The 16,705-nt window shown below is 47.9% G+C and overlaps 1 protein-coding gene across 1 annotated transcript in view; it reads right to left on the reverse strand.

Moving 5' to 3' along the window:
- The window catches only part of KCTD14 (potassium channel tetramerization domain containing 14), a 29,956-nt gene extending 13,496 nt beyond the window's left edge, over positions 1-16,460 (reverse strand). The window contains exon 1 of the mRNA XM_041729738.1: positions 15,982-16,460. Coding sequence (XP_041585672.1) covers positions 15,982-16,065 — 84 coding nt within the window. The 5' untranslated portion in view covers positions 16,066-16,460. The remainder of the gene's footprint in view (positions 1-15,981) is intronic.
- Between the last annotated feature and the right edge of the window lie 245 nt (positions 16,461-16,705).

Genomic DNA, 16,705 nt, shown 5'->3' on the forward strand with positions numbered 1-16,705 from the left:
GTGTGTCTCATGGGGAAATAAATAAAATCTTAAAAAAAAAGAAATCAGTCAAAGAACATATACCATATGATCTCACTTTTTTTTTTTTTAATTTTATTTATTTATGATAGTTACACAGAGAGAGAGAGAGAGAGGCAGAGACACAGGCAGAGGGAGAAGCAGGCTCCATGCACCGGGAGCCCGATGTGGGATTCGATCCCAGATCTCCAGGATCGCGCCCTGGGCCAAAGACAGGTGCTAAACCGCTGCGCCACCCAGGGATCCCATATGATCTCACTTGTATGTGGAATTTAAGAAACAAAACAGATGAGTAAAGGGAAAAAAGACAAACCAGAAAGTTAAGAGAAACAGACTCTTAACTACAGAGAACAAAGGATGGTTACCAGAGGGGAGGTAGGTGAGGGACTGGGTGACGTAGGTGATGGGAATTAAAAAGTACACTTACCATGATAAGCAATGAGGAATGTATAGAATTGTTGAATCACTATGTTGTACACTGGAACTAATATAACACTGTGTGTTAACTAAATTGAAATTAAAATTTAAAAACTAAAAATTCCAAAACAAAAAAGATCTTTAGTTATTTGATAGAATCTATATGGTGGAAATTATATCTGGATACAAAGGGTTTTTTTTTTTTAATTTTTATTTATTTATGATAGTCACACAGAGAGAGAGAGAGGCAGGGACACAGGCAGAGGGAGAAGCAGGCTCCATGCACCGGGAGCCCGACGTGGGATTCGATCCCGGGTCTCCAGGATCGCGCCCTGGGCCAAAGGCAGGCGCCAAACCGCTGCGCCACCCAGGGATCCCACAAAGGGTTTTTTAAAGGTTGATAGAGAGAGAGTGTGTGTGCAGGTTCACGTGAATAGAGGGAGAGGCAGAGGGAGAGAATCCTCAATCAGACTCTCTGCTGAGTGCAAAGCCTGACATGGTGCTAGATCCCACAACCCATGAGATCATGACCTGAGCTGAAACCAAGAGTTGGTCAGTCAACTGATTGAGCCACCCTGGCACCCCCTGGATACAAAGGGTTTTATTCGCTACAAATAAAAACAAAAACAAATGAGGAAAATCTATATTCATTCATCCATGATGCATTAAGTGATTAAAAATAAACATCAGAGTGGTGTATACAGTGGGAATCTATTTGCATAAAAACATAAACATAACAAACCCCTTCTTACATAAATTTTTTTTTAATTTTTATTTATTTATGATAGTCACAGAGAGAGAGAGAGAGGCAGAGACACAGGCGGAGGGAGAAGCAGGCTCCATGCACCTGGAGCCTGATATGGGATTCGACCCCGGGTCTCCAGGACCAGGATCGCGCCCTGGGCCAAAGGCAGGCGCCAAACCGCTGCGCCACCCAGGGATCCCTTCTTACATAAATTTATATCTAATTATGTCAGCATAATCACAAAGGTGTAGAATAATACTCATTGGATGTTGCCATTGGTTATTCAGTAAGATAGCAGGAGAAACAGACAGGGGAGGGGCCTCTGAGTGGCTCGGTCAGTTAATTGTCCCACTCTTGATTTTGGTTCAGGTCATGATTTTATTGTCCTGGGATCAAGCCCTGCATTGGGCTCTGTGCTCAGAGGGGAGTCTGCTTGAGATTCTCTCTCCCTTGCCCTTTGCCCTTCCTCCCTTTCATGCTCTCTCTCACTCTCTCTCTCTCTCTCTCAAGTAAATAAATAAATCTTTTTAAAAAAATGGACAGGGAGATTGTTGATTTTTTTCTTAATCCTTGCATTATGGCATTAGTTGCAGTGAACACGAAAAGGTATAAAAGAGAAAAATAAAAAAGAAAAGGCAACACCATAAGACAAGCACAAGGCATAACAGGAAGAAGTCAACTTTTCAATTTGGGAGATCTGGGAAGGCTTCATGGAAGAGGTGGCATGTAAGCCGGGTCTTGAAGGAGGGAGAGGATTGTTGAGAGAGGACTGTGTGACATTCCTCCCAGCAGAGGGGTCAGCTGTGCCAAGTGAAGGAGGGAAGTGGAAAGAAAATAATCATGTGCTGAGTACCTATACTGAACATAGTCACTTGTATCAATCCATCCAAGCAATTAGACTTATTCTACAGATGAGGGAACTAAGGCTCAGAGATGTTAAGTGAACAGCTAAAAGGTCACACAGCTGGTCTTTGGCTGAGCCACACCGGCCCCATGTCTTGCTCAACCAAAATTCTCTTTCTATAATTATGAAGAATTATTTTGTGTCTGGGTGATGTGGTTTGAATGTTCATGCTCCCCCCAAATTTTTTTTTCCCCCAAAATTTTTATGTTAAAACCTATTGCCCAATGTAATGGTATGAGGAAGTGGGACCTTTGGGAAGTGAATAGGTCATGAGGCTGGATCTCTCATGAATGGGATTAGTGCTTTTATAAAAGAAAAAAAAAAAAAAAAAAAGACTCCCAGAGAGCTTGCTAGCTCCTTCTTTCTAACATATGAGGACATAGTGAGAAGACAGCCATCTATAAACCAGGAAGTGGGGTCCCACCAGACACCAAATCTACCAGCACCATGATCTTGCACTTCCCAACCTCCAGAGATGTGAAAAAGAAATATTTGTTGTCTACAAGCCACACAGTTTATGGTATTTCGGGTATAACAGCCTAAATGGGCTAAGACACTGGGCACAGTGTGTACTTCGAACACTATGACTCTGCAGATGGGATCGAGCATGGGGAGGCTGCTGTGATCTCCAGGCAGGCTTCCCCACCCACCATACCTGGGTGGAGAGTCTCCTGCAGGCTCTGTACAGCTCCTGTGCCCACTTACTTTCACATAGTGCAACTCATCCCAGCAGGCTGATGAGCCGCATGAACCAGGATGATTCTACAGGGAGACTGAGTTCTGAGGGATCATTACCCCAGAAAAGAGGCCCGGACACTTAGGGGGGACCCTGGGAACTTGTGACATGATCAAGAAGCCTGGGCTTTTGGCTTCATTTCCTGTTTCTTCCCCAGCCCCAGCTGCACTGAAACACAGCCTTCCTGCCTTTGTTTATGCTGTTCAGAATACCTTTCGCCATAGGTCATTCTCTTTGGAAAACAGTTCTTAAGGCCCAACTCAAATGGACGTCATCTTCCTTTTATATCCATGAGGACATTTGACCCTCATCATTTAAAATAGGAATCAGCCCCTCCACTTTACATATGAGGCCCCCACTTTGTGTATGAGGGCTCTGAGTCTCCCAGAGATGAAGTGGCTCTTTCAGAGTCCATCAGCCGTGGGAGACAAGAGACCAGAGTTCTAATTCTGGCTCAGCCATTCGTGTGTCACCTTAGGCAAGTCTCTGCCCCACTCTGGGCCTTAATTCTCCAGTCTAACACGGTGGGGTTGGGATGCCGCCAGAGATACTCTTTGCAATCCTGTCTTGTTTGATGCTATGGCAACAAAAAAATTCAAACAGCCCCTTGGTGTTGCCTATGACTGGATCTTGTTTCCCTTTGGCCTGACTCCAAGAGCAAGCGCTGCTTCCCTCTGCCCTCCTCCCACTCTTTGTTCTTCCTGAGACAAAGCTGCCAGCCCTCTTCTCTCCAGGCGGCTGGGCTTTGAGCCAGCCAGCCAAGTGGCAGCTGGGACTCAGATGAAAGGGTCCTTAGAGGGTTGCCTGTGGCCTAGTGCCCAGCACAGCACAGCCCAGGCCTGGCAGCCCCAGTCCCAGCTGTCCCACAAGGCATCCTGCCACTGGTCTCACACAAGGCTCCCTTTGTGGGATCCAAAGCTAGGGAGACCCCTGCCAACCCACAAGGACCTTCTTCCCTTCCTTTTGCTCCATACCGGCTTGAGACATATGCAGGTCCTTAGAGAATGGGCCAGAGCCGGGCCAGGCTGGCCTGGCTTTGGGCCAGGCACATTGGAGAGCTTTGTCCCATTTAATTTTGAGAACAACACTCATAGCAGGTAGTGCTATTCCCTTTTAGAGAGGAGGGACACAGATACCTGAGGGCCTACCCTGTGTCGATCATGGTGCCAAGCCCTGGGACAAGAGCCAACTGCAGGGAACTGTCAGCAGGGACACAGACTGATAAATAACCATGCAAATAAATATTTGGTTATACGCAGTGATCAATGCTCTGTGGGTAAAGACCAAAGAATTGTGAGAGCACACAGATCATGGCGAGCTTATTAGTGGGGAACAGGGCAGTGAAGCCTTCCAGGGGTGAGGTCTGAAGGGGAAGGGGAAGGGGGTGCATAGGTAGGGGTACACGGCTTCTGAGGCCCTGAGGCAGGAGGGAGGTGCTGAGTTAGGGGAGAGGCTGAAAGGAGGTCTGGCAGGGGTGAAGAGGGGTGCCCCTTTTCCATCACCTTTGGCGAGACAACTTCTAGATGGAAAGGCCACGTTATAAACCCCCAATGCTGTGGCTCAATAAATCAACTTCATAATCCATCAGCATGTGCTCCTGTCCCTCTAGAAAGCCCCCCAGCTCTGCCCTGGGGAATTCTTTATTTAGAAGCAAGTCTCAAAAAAAAAAAAAAAATAGAAGCAAATCTCCTTAACTCTGGGAGCCTCACATTATTCAAAAATGAGAGTTATGATGCCCCAGCAGGGTTTCTGGGAGGAGTCCAGGAGGGAATGTACCGGCAATGCCAGGCACGGGGCAGGCACAGGTGCCTATCCCTGGAGACCTGCATAGGGAGGAAGCTTAGCTGGGCTTCCATCTGAAGCCCTCCCCCTGACTGGCTCCAGACCCTCCCTCTCTAGAGGGAGGAGGCAGCCAGAGCTTCCAAGAAGAGTTAGAATTTACTTGATTTGGCCTTGACTGCAGAGACACAGATCATGGCTGGAGGCCAAGTGTGCCCTGAGTTCTCCAACTCACGGGCCTATTAACTCCTGAGATGCCCCTTGCAAGGAACAGGAACCAAGATGCCAGGAGTGGGGAATAGTAATAAAAGGCAACTTCTACTTGTCTCCTTTATCTTCACTGCAACTCTGTGAGGAAGACTAAAGGAAGATCCAAATCATCCCCATTTTCCAAGGGAGGAAATCAAAATTTAGAAAGGCTATTTTTCTAAGTCAGGATGAAATCCAGAAGTCCTGCTCCAGAGCCTGTTGTGTCAACCACTCCCTGCCCTGCAGGCCAGGGCACAAAGCCAGCACTGCCCAACTCCCAATGCCTGCCCTCCTCCCTCCACAACCTCTTTGAGAACACACAGTGTTCTAGCCCAAATCTCCCATCAGCCTCTTGTCAGACCCAGGGCCTCAGTTTCCTCACTCATGTAATATGAAGTGAACCACTAGGCTTGATGATGGTTAAGATCCCTTCCAACAGGATCAGTCTTAGTTCCTTCTAGTGGAAGTGATGTCAGGATGAACCCTTTAAAGCCATGGGGTGCCACCTCCACTCTTAGGATCAGCCACTAGAGCACAGGTATTGAAAGATACCCGGTGTGTACAAAGATGTTCATTGCAGTATTGTTTATAGAAGCAAAAGACTAGAATAGAAACAGCCTAAATGGCCATAATTGGGACTAGTTGAATAAATTAGACTACATTCATATTCTAGAATATTCTACATCCACTACAAAAAAATGAGGCAGACCTCTATGTGCTAATATAGAAAGGTCTCCAAGATAATAATAGTAACAATAATAATGTATTATAAATATACAGGCACTTCTGCATTTGCATTGATAATTTCCAAAAAGGATATACAGGAGACTTGGTCATCATCACCTCTCCAGAGAGAACTAGGAGTCTGCCATGGGGGAAAATCACTTTTCATTGTATATTCTTTCATACTGTCTTAATTTCTTACTATGTGTATGTCTGTCTTCTATCTCCTTTCCCCTTCCTTCCATCTATTCTTCCTTACTCCTTTTAAACATTCTCAAGAGGTGTTTTCTGTTTTTCTTTTCTTTTTTTTTTTTTTTAATTTTAAGTAGTCTCCATACCCAGCATGGAGCCCAACATGGGGCTTGAACTCATGACCCTGAGATCAAGACCTGAGCCGGGACCAAGACAGTTTGACAGTTAACCAACTGAGTCACTCAGGCACTTCTGATGTTTGTTTTTAAAAAACAAGTCCTGTAGGGGTGCCTGGCTGGCTCAATTGGAGGAGCATGCAACTCTTGATTTTAGGGTTATGAGTTCAGTCCTCATGTAGGGTGTAGAGATCACTCAAACAAATAAATAAAACATCTTTTAAAACCACAGAAACAAGTCCTGTAGAGGACTGGATTTAAGTATTGAACTTGCTATTAACTACGTGGTCTTGTGAAAAACTCTTCTCAATGGGCCTCAGTTTTGCTACCTATAAAATAAGGTCACTGAGCTAGGTAATCCTCAGGTCTCTTCAGAGTAGAGGTGAGGCTGAATGGCCCTGAGTGATCCACATTCCCCCAACTGGCCACAGGGAAGCAGAAGAAACTGCTGTGCATGGCTTCAGTAGTACCAATCCTGGTTACCTGAGTTTATGGAAGGTAAGCACACACACATGAACTGTAGCGGACATGCGTAACATTTCCTCCTGCCTTCTACTGACCATCCTTCCTTGTGAAGGACCAGTTTCCCTCTGAGGACCAATCCCTCCTTTACTGCCACCATCTTGCCCACTACATGTGGCTTGAGAATGAAGTTGACATATGAAGGCAAGCAGAACTGAGAGACGATGAGAAATTTGTTTCTAGCTATCATGGGAGCACTGACCAAGCTATTGCTAAGGTCCCTCCCTTGGAACATCCAGTTAGGTACCTCAAGTATTCCGTTGGGACTTAGGCCATTTTTACATTGGCTATATCCACCACTTACATTCTAAAGAGGCCCAGTGGATATGGGTCCTGTGCTGTGTCTCTGCCATTTGTTTCTCCAGATTCACCTCATCCTTCCCCTGCTCTGCTCTCTGGAGGTTGATCTTTAGGGAGTATTTCCACAGGCTCCCTGCCCTCTGGCTTCCATCTGCTTTTGTCCCATGGGAGGCCTAGGAGGATATGAGAAGGTAAGGAGAGGCTGAGGTCAGTGTCCTTATTGCCTCAGTCTCCTTCCCACCCAGTGCTGCTCCCCTCCTCTGAAGGTGCCAGCTCCTGTCAGGTGCCCAGTCCACACAACTATTCTCTGGGGTTCTGGTGATTGCTCTCTCCCTCATCCTCTGTAGGCTCCCTCCTGCTAATAGCCCTAGGGGACATATCACTCCTTGGTGCTGGCATACCTTCATAAAGAGTGCCATTATTACACTCTCTTCAAATATGCAGCCTGACTGAGCTCATATGTGTCCTGCCTGTAGGTATTCTTGAGTGTACATGTGTGCATGCACACATGTGTGCTCGTGTGCATGCACTGTTGCTATACCATCACATGACAGTTAATCATGAGCTGGGACAGGAAGGGAACTGATTTTACTGGGTATTTGCCATGTCAAGACTTGGTTGCTCAACCGATTGAGCGACCTGGGCTCCCCCTGAGATTCTTCTTCATAATGCACGGGGCTTTTCCTTCATGACAAGGATGTGTTTGTTTGTTTATTTATTTAATGTTTGTCCTACTCATTAGATTCTAAGCTCCGTGAAGGCAGCCAATTTCCATACCTGTTTTGTTCACTTCTCTCGTTCCAGTGCCTGGCACAGTTGTCTGCTACCCATTAGGTCCCAAATAAAGGTTTGCTAAATGAAAAAGTGGCAAAGGGAAGGAATGAACATATATTAAGGGCTTGCTTGCTCAATGTATTATGGATGATCTCAATTTCTCTTCACAACCATCTTAGTAGGTACATGTTATTGTCCCATTTTGCGGATGAGGAACCCGAGGTCAGAGAGGGAATGTGACTTTCCCAAAGTCATGCAGCTTAGAGGCGGGGTTCAAACACAGGTCCCCTGCTGTCACCACTGTGCATGTTCCCAGGTGCCCCTCCGTGCCTCACCGTGGGAGGGGTGGAGGAGGGATTGATCAGTGGAACTCATGTGAATCATTCCTAGACAAAGAGAAACTTCAGGGAGCAAATAGAGTCTGGTTTGGCCTCGCCCCTGGGACTGGCCACTCCCAGACCCTCTTGGGCACACACACTGCAGGCCCAGCCAGGAAACGATCCTCTTCCCTGTTTGCCCTCCTGCTTTCAGCCCGGCCCTATCTGGTCCGTAAGTCTCTGCAAACACCCTGTACTTTGCCTTTCTCTGCAGGGCTGCCTATGGCTAATAATCTGCTTGCCAAGTTCTGAGGGCCGGTCCTGGACACCAAGTGTGTGGTGTGTCCCTGACATCCGCTTATAGGCCAGCTCACTAGCTGGTGCAGACAAAGCAGAGTGGTTCTCCTGCTGAGTCTGCAGGACCACCCAGCAGCCCAGTGAGTGGTGGTGGGGGATCTTTTCCTTCCTCCTTCCTTTGCTTTCAGACCCTGCCCAATTCCCTCTTTACAATCATTGTGGCCCAAACTGGGGGGTGGGGCGTTTCCGAGATGTTGAGTGATGTTTTTTTGTCTTGAACTGGAAATGGTTACACAGGTGTGTCTACTTTTTGTGAAAATTACCTGAGTGCATTCCTCTGTGGATAAGTTGTATTTTAATAAAAAGTTTATTTAAAAAAAAATCATTGCTGGGCAGCCTGGGTGGCTCAGCGGTTTAGCACCGCCTTCGGCCCGGGCATGATCCTGGGGTCCCGGATCGGATCAGGAGTCCCCTGCATGGAGCCTGCTTCTCCTTCTGCCTGTGTCTCTGCCTCTGTGTGTGTGTGTGTGTGTGTGTCTCATGAATGAGTAAATAAAATCTTGTTTAAAAAAATCATTGCTACCCACTCCTGCCCCAGGGTTCCCCAGTACTTCTCAATACTCCCTCAATACTCCTGCAAACATATTCAGAGACCCTGAGACCCTTCTCATTTAAGAGTTTCTGATAGAAGCCTGCCCAGCAGGAGCAGGGACAGAGTAAAACAAAGGAAGTAATACGGCAGTGACCTAAGTCCTGGGACCTCCTGAGTCCTCAGGTCCCTGCTCCTGACGGGCAGTTCCCTTATCCCTCAACATCTCATAGGAAGCCCTGAAGGCCTCCCTCTGGTACAGTCTGAGTAAGAGCTTGGATACCATTCCTACTCCTCCCCACCTCCCTTTTTATGGGCATGCTAGTAGCCTCCAGCCCAGATACTATGTCATCGGGGCTAGAAGAACACCTCCCATGGCTTGTATTCAGGACCTCTGCCCTTGGGTTCCTGGAGAGGAATGATCTACATCCCATCTAGCTTCCCGTTCACTGGCTGCCTGCCTTAGCGTGCAGGCCCCAGCCTGTGGACACCTTCTCACACAGCCCCAGGACACCTTAACCCAAAGGAAGGGGTGGTGCTGTGCACATCTAGTAGGTGGTGGTAGCAGAACTCCCTGCAGTTTAACCCAGCAAGAGTGACAGACAGTACTTCTGGTGGCAAGCAACAGAGGCCTAATGTCAGCTCCTTGAACAATAAGAAAACTTCTTAGAAGGCTGTCAATGTTCACTCTGATGCTGAGGATCAGGAGCTCGGAGGGCCCTGGCAGCAGGAGCTGATTGAGATCACACTGCAGAACCGGTGGCTTCTGCTGCTATGGTCACAGGCAGGGGCCTACCTGTACCAGGGACAAGTAGAATAAGCATTCAGGGCAGCCCCCGTGGTGTAGCGGTCTAGCTCCGCCTTCAGCCCAGGGCGGATCCTGGAGACCCTGGATCGAGTCCCACATCGGGCTCTCTGCCTGGAGCCTGCTTCTCCCTCTGCCTGTGTCTCTGCCTCTCTTTCTCTGTATCTCTATGAATAAATAAATAAAATCTTTAAAAAATATATAAGAATCCAAACACTTGAGCTTCTCTAGTGAGAGCAAGGACTAGGAATCCTGAGGCTTTAATGTAAATTTCTCCAAAAGGGAGAGCATGGGCTAACAGGGAAGGGGTAGGGTTTGGACTTGAGATTGTCAAAAAAATAAATAAATAAATAAATAACTATGTCTTAGCACAGGGTTGGACTGAACTGGACTTTTTGAGAAATCTCTGAGTTGGGGCAGAGGTTGTGCCTCTCCTATCACACACATATCCACTATTAAGATTTGAATCATCCCATTTTAAAGATTGATTTGAACACGAATGCACTCTTTTTTCCATCTAGTACTGTGAGGATATCTCCCATATCACTATGAGGGTTCTGTGATGCACCCATCTGCGATTACAACACAGCCCTGTGTTGTACAAATGTGTCATAAATCTATTAAACCACATTTCATTTCTTCTTTCTTTATTCTCCTTTATACTATAAATAGCACTGCAACAAGCATCCTTTACATCTAAAACAGTGTGCAAGGAATATGCCCTTTTTTGAGGATCTTATTCCTTGTTGCCAAATGACGAGGAAGGCTGTGCCCACCATCCAGGTGCACACGGTGTGGTTGCCTCTGAGTACGTTTTTGCCTTAGGTTCAGGGTCGACCCCTGCAGCGGGCTATAAGGGCTGAAAACAAGCTGGTTCACAGGGGCCCCTGACGCCCAAGCCAAGTCACCTCTATTACCGCTGTCTTCCTGCGATCTGAAGCACGAGCATTTATTTTTTTCTGGACTGATCTGACATACCAGCTAAGGAACTCACCCCACCTCCTGTTCCATGTTCTCTTTTTCTTTCTCCTGTCTTCTCTTTCTTCTTGCTTCCCCTTCCCTTTCTTTCTTTTTGTTTTCTCCTTCTCCCTCCACTTCTCCCCTCCGTGTTTCCCCTCCAACGTGGGACTTCTTTCTCTCTGCCTCTTTTCTCTCTACTTTCTCTGCCTCTCTAATCTTTCCTTTCACCTTTTCATCTTCCTCCTGGAACTCAGACTTATTTCGGTCTCTTTTCTCTTTCTCCTCTGTGGCTCTCTGTCCTCCACCCACCACTCCTACCGTGTGAGTCAGATTTTCCCCAGGGAGATAAGGCAGCCTTTTCTTTGATAGGCCTTGATTTGAATGAGCAGCGAATGTGCCTCCCACAAAGGACAAAGCTAACCAATCTCAGAATTGGGAGCTGCCTGGTAAACCGGCATGACTCAGGGCTTCCAGGTTGGGAGATGCACAGTCCATCAATCAAGCTTCCCTTAGAGGTTTTGTCATCGTGGAGGCTACAATGCCGTGCCTGATGACTCACCAGGGCAGCCTTGGCATGGTGGCAGCAGGGTGTGGGTAGGGGCACTGGAGTTTATGTTGCTCCCAGGAGGAAGCCCCTTCTCTGTGGGCAAGCCCAGGGCTGGATGCTGGGGACCCAGGAATGCAGCAGTCAGGCCCCAAGACCATGTTTGTCATTGTGTGGTCTTACATCACAAAGGTCAGGTAGGATGTTTATAAAAATTCAGGTTGCTGGGCCCCAATTCATCTTTATTAAACCAGAATATCTGGAGATGGGAGTCAGGAACTTTTGTGTTAAAGATCATTTTGATGTAAACGCTGGTAAGTATCTGTTAGACTTCTAAACGCACACACCCTGGGTTCCAGCAGCCCACTCTTAGGACTTTCTTCTAACAAAATATCCTGACATGTATTATGTATGAGGATTTTTTTTTTTTTTTTTGGCAGCACTGTTTGTCTTATCAAATAATTGGGAACACCTTGAATGTCCATTAGTAGAGAATGGTTAAATAAATGGTGATGTCTCCTACTGTGGAATAATATTCAGCCATTAGAAAAGAATACAGCATTCATAGAGACTGAAAGGACATTAGAGGTTACCAGGGGTTGTGCAGCAGAGGATAAGGAGTTATTGCTTAATGGGTACAGAGGTCCTGTTTGGGGTTTGAAAAGTCTTGGAAGCTGATAGTGGCTCTGGTTGCACAATACTGTGAATATTATTAATGCTACTAAATTGTATATTTAGACATGGTTAAAATAGCAAATTTTATGTTGTATATGTATAAATATATATACACACAATAAAAAGAAAAGAGAGTGAGGTAGAACCATATGCACTAACTTGGAAAGATACCCAAAATAGATTAAATGAAAATGGAAATTGTGTCGGGATGCGTGGGTGGCTCAACGGTTGGGCGTTTGCCTTTGGCTCAGGGCGAGATCCTGGGGTCCGGGGATGGAGTCCTGCACCAGGCTTCCTGCAGGGAGCCTGCTTCTCCCTCTGCCTGTGTCTCTGCCTCTCTCTGTGTCTCTCATGAATAAATAAATAAAATGTTTTAAAAAAATGGAAATTGTGAATCAAGAAGTATAATAAGAATTATTAAATTATTAAAGTGTGTGTGTGTGTATGCATGTACACCAGGAAAAGACAATAAGGAATCATACCACGCTTTTAAAAATGGTTGTCATTGGAGGCTAGGATTGGCAGGACAGGCCAGAGAAGGAAGATTCTTTGTCCTTTCTATGATATCAAAAGGAAGTGGTGGGATTATGTGTAATTTTGACTTTGGGGGGACGCCTGGGTGGTTCAGCAGTTGAGCATCTGCCTTTGGCCCAGGGCGTGATCCTGGGGTCCTGGGATTGAGTCCTGCATCGGGCTTCCTGCAGGGAGCCTGCTTCTCCCTCTGCCTATGTCTCTGTCTCTCTTGCTGTGTCTCTCATGGATAAATAAATAAAATATTAAAAAAATTTTTTTTTTACTTTGGGGGGTATTTTTCATATAAAAAATGTAAACACACTCAACAAAACAAATACCATCCTTGTCCTCAAAGAGCTCAGAATCAGAGTGAAGAGATAGGTATAGATTGAAATAATTAGAACCAAACACTATTTGTGACAAGACCTGTGGGAACATGAATGGAATGTGTCACAGTCAGGGAAGTCTTCGCGGAGGAGGTGACTTTCTGACTCTCCTCTTCAAAGGGAACCACTCATGGCAGTTACAAGGAGTCAGCTAAGTGGTGAAGTGGAGCTAGAACTCTTCTGGTAGAAGGAAATGCAAAGGTTAGAGAGAAAGCATGAGGCTAGGGAAGTGTCTGTAAAGCCCGGGAGCTGAAATGCAGTACGCCTAGGAGCAGCTGGTCAGCGAAGGTTTCCTGCGGGGTGGGGGAGTGGGTGGGTTGGAGAGTGCCCCATCAGATTTCCGTTTGGGATGGATCTTCTGATGAGGTCTTTTCTGGGCTGAGGTTAGACACCCCGCTCTCTGGCAATGTCTGGAAATTAATAAAGTGTAAACAGTCACCTGAGAGTTTCAGCTGAGGCCCCAAAGCTGAAAACATTGGCAGAGGCGCTGGGGCTAAACAGACAGGCTGGACCACCTGTGCAGTACTCCGAAGGGGGGAGGGCAGGGAAGGGCGAGGACCCAGTCCTCCCCTACTCCTCCCGGGGGGCAGGGAGCAAGCTAAATCCCCCAGGAACGTGGGAGGACTCTGTCTTTGGAGAGTTGTCAGAGCACTCACCCTGCCTGTTCTCCAGCCCACTCCTCACCAGGGACTGGAAGAAGCTGACCTCCCCTCCCCTCCCCTCCCCTCAAGCCAGGAGAGAGAGAGGCTTCAGGAGAACTTTTCTGGGAGTCTTGGAGGGGGAGTTCTGGGGTCTGGAACCTGGGGAGAGCTGGCCAAAGGAGGGGCTCCGGGCAAGGGGCTGCATGCACTTCCAGTTGCTCCCTGTGCAAGGACGTGCAGACCCCAGGGAAAGGAACAGGACGTAAAGCCTCTGGAAAAGGACCCCGCGGAACAGCGCTTCCATGTAGGGGTGAGGGGGCCCCAGCAGACCGAGGCGGGAGGTGTAGGGAGGGATGCTGGCGCCGCGGGGTTGTAAGCAGCCCGAAGCAGGAGCACCCCGCCTTGCTAGGGGCCCTGCGTTGCACAGCGCGGCGGATCTCCAAGGAGCCCAGCCAAGAGCTCCCGAGAGGAAGCCTCAGCGTGTGCAACCTGCGGCGCCCGAGCGACCCTCCAGGCGGCGGCCTCTCCCCCGCGCGCGGCCCCGCGACCCGGAGCGGCCCCGGGAGGGCCGGGAGCCTCCGGACCAGCAGGTGTCCCACCGCGGCGGCCGGGACCGGGGCTCGCGCCGTAGGGACCTCGCACTTGACTCGGTGACTCAACAATAAACGGGAAGGGGATCCCTGGGTGGCGCAGCGGTTCGGCGCCTGCCTTTGGCCCAGGGCGCGATCCTGGGGACCCGGGATCGAATCCCACGTCGGGCTCCCGGTGCGTGGAGCCTGCTTCTCCCTCTGCTTCTCCCTCTGCCTGTGTCTCTGCCTCTCTCTCTCTCTCTCTCTCTCTCTCTCTGTGACTATAATAAATAAATAAAAATTAAAAAAAAAAAAAACAATAAACGGGAAACAGAGGAGCCAGGGGAGCTGCCGAGATTTCCACCGGGAGCCGTGAAGCAGGAGTCCCCAATCCGTCCCGAAGGGCGACTGCAGGGAAATAAAGAGCCCCTCTGTGCTTTCACCGGCGGGGTCAAGCCTCTTTAAAAATAGCCGCAAAATACTAATGACACCTGTCCTGTAAGCGGGGCCCTGGAACCATGACAACATTTTCCTCCCACTCCCTCCCCTATAGGCCAACCCTGTTCTAGTAAAACCAGGCGGACAATCATCGCCTGGAAACTCGCGTGTTTCCGCGGACGACGAGTCCCCGCCGGCGGGCTCGGGGGGCGGGGCCGCGAGCTCCAGGCCTGCGGAGCGGAGGGCCTGGCCGGCGCCGCAGCGCCCCCTGCTGGCGGCATCCGCGGCGCCCGGCGCCCCGCCCGCCCGGAGCCCGCGACCTGCGCCGCGAGGCCCGCCCACGAGGGGAGAGGGGTGCACCCTGCAGCCAGGAGGAGGGCCGCCTGCCCCATGGGAGGGAGCTGGTCCGGTCGGAAAGTGGGGGGCCAGGGGCTGCGTCCGGGCCAAAGACGGTGAGGTAGGAGGAGGGGAGGCAACGCTTTGGAAGTTTACTGCGGAGCTCAGGAGGGTGCGGGCATGTTGAGGACTCCTCAGTATTTTTGCTATTTTGTGTGCCTGGGCTTTTTTTTTTTTTTTTTAACTTTTATTTTATTCATGAGAGACACAGAGAGAGAGAGAGGCAGAGACACACGCGGAGGGAGAAGCAGGCTCCATGCAGGGAGCCCGATGCGGGACTCGATCCTGGGACTCCAGGACCACACCCTGGGCTGAAGGCGGCGCTAAACCGCTGAGCCACCCGGGGATTCCCCCCTCTTTTTTTTTTTTTTTTTTTTTTTTTTTTAGTCTTTTAAAATTTTATTTATTTTAGATTTTATTTATTCATGAGAGTCACAGAGAGAGGTAGAGACATAGACAGAAGCAGGCTCCCTGTGAAGAGCCTGATGTGGGAACTCCATCCCAAGACCCCAAGATCATGACCTGAGCCAGGGGCAGATCCTCAACCACCGAGCCACCCAGTGCCCTGTGCCTGGTCCTTCGCTCAAGCTGGTACTTCGACCTGGAAAATATTTCTCGATTTTCCTTTTAAAAAAAAAAAAAACTTATTGTATTCAAATATATTGAGAATGAATATAAAAAATTCATGTACTCATCACTCAGCTTGAGAAATAAGATGTAATAAATATAAACTATTCTTTCACTACCACCCCGTGGCTCCTTAAATTCATGTTTTTATTCTCATAGGTTTTTATTTACTGTTCATGTATGTATCCATAAATATAGATGCAGAAAATCAGAAAAATTGTAATAGATATATCCTTTATCCTATATATACTATATATGTATACTTTAATATACTATAGTATAGTATATATTAGTATATCGTGCATGTACTGTGTATATAGTAAATATGTATATATAAACATATAAACAGAGAGGGAGAAACATTTTCCCCCTTACCACCCTGCATTTAAGATTGTTCCTATCTGGGTGGCTCAGAGGTTTAGCGCCTCCTTCAGCCCAGGGCATGATCCTGGAGTCCCAGGATCGAGTCCCATGTCCAGCTCCTTGCATGGGGCTTGCTTCTCCGTCTACCTGTGTCTCTCTGCCTCTCTCTTTCTCTGTCTCATGAATAAATAAATAAAATCTCTTTAAAAAAAAAAAAGATTGTTCCTATCTTTCTCTGACTTGCTAACTCCACAAAGTTTCTACCCCTTCAGGAAACTTCCCTAAGCACCTCTCCTCTCTGTCCCCTGTGCTCTAGTGATACTTACCCAGCTAGGTTGAAACGGCCTGCTTAATTGTCCATTCTTCTCCGTCATCAGGCTCTGAGCTTCCTGGGGGCTGGGATTGTGCATCAGGATGTCCCTTCTGCCCTGCACAGAGCCTGGCCGAGACGTGAGGTTCAGGTTTATTTACTTGATGGCAGGAGAATAAAGCCAGAAAGGCTAATTGAGGCCTTGAATGCAAAGGTAAGACTTTGGACTTCATCTTGGCTAATGATTTTCCAGCTGTGGTCCATGGAGCTGTGTTTTTCCGGAGGTGACCCAAGGGCTAATGAAAGATGGTTAAGAGGATGCAGCTGGGGCCTCCCCTCATCCTACTTCAGCTAAATCAATTTCTTCTCAACCTGTTTCATTCACCTGGTCTCTGCACAACATCTCATTTGAAGAACTAGAATGGCAGGTTAAAATAAAATTGAAAGGGATGAGGGTTGTGGAAAGTGCAATGTCCTAATCCTGACACCTGTGAATATGTTAGGTTGCATGGCAAAGGGGAATGAGGGATGCAGATGGAATGAAGATTGCTAATCCATGGACCTTGAGATGAAAAGGTTATCCTGGGTTATCCATGTGAGCCTAATGCAATAACAACTTGTAACTGGAAGAGAGAAGACCAGAGAGAAGGCGCCACAAAGCAAGAAATGCAGGCAGCCTCTAAAATATGGAAAAGGCAAGAGAATTGATTCTCCCTAGAGCCTCCATAAAGGACATGCCC

This window comes from Vulpes lagopus, chromosome 15 (assembly GCF_018345385.1).
Source record: "Vulpes lagopus strain Blue_001 chromosome 15, ASM1834538v1, whole genome shotgun sequence".
NCBI classification, from domain to species: domain Eukaryota; kingdom Metazoa; phylum Chordata; class Mammalia; order Carnivora; family Canidae; genus Vulpes; species Vulpes lagopus.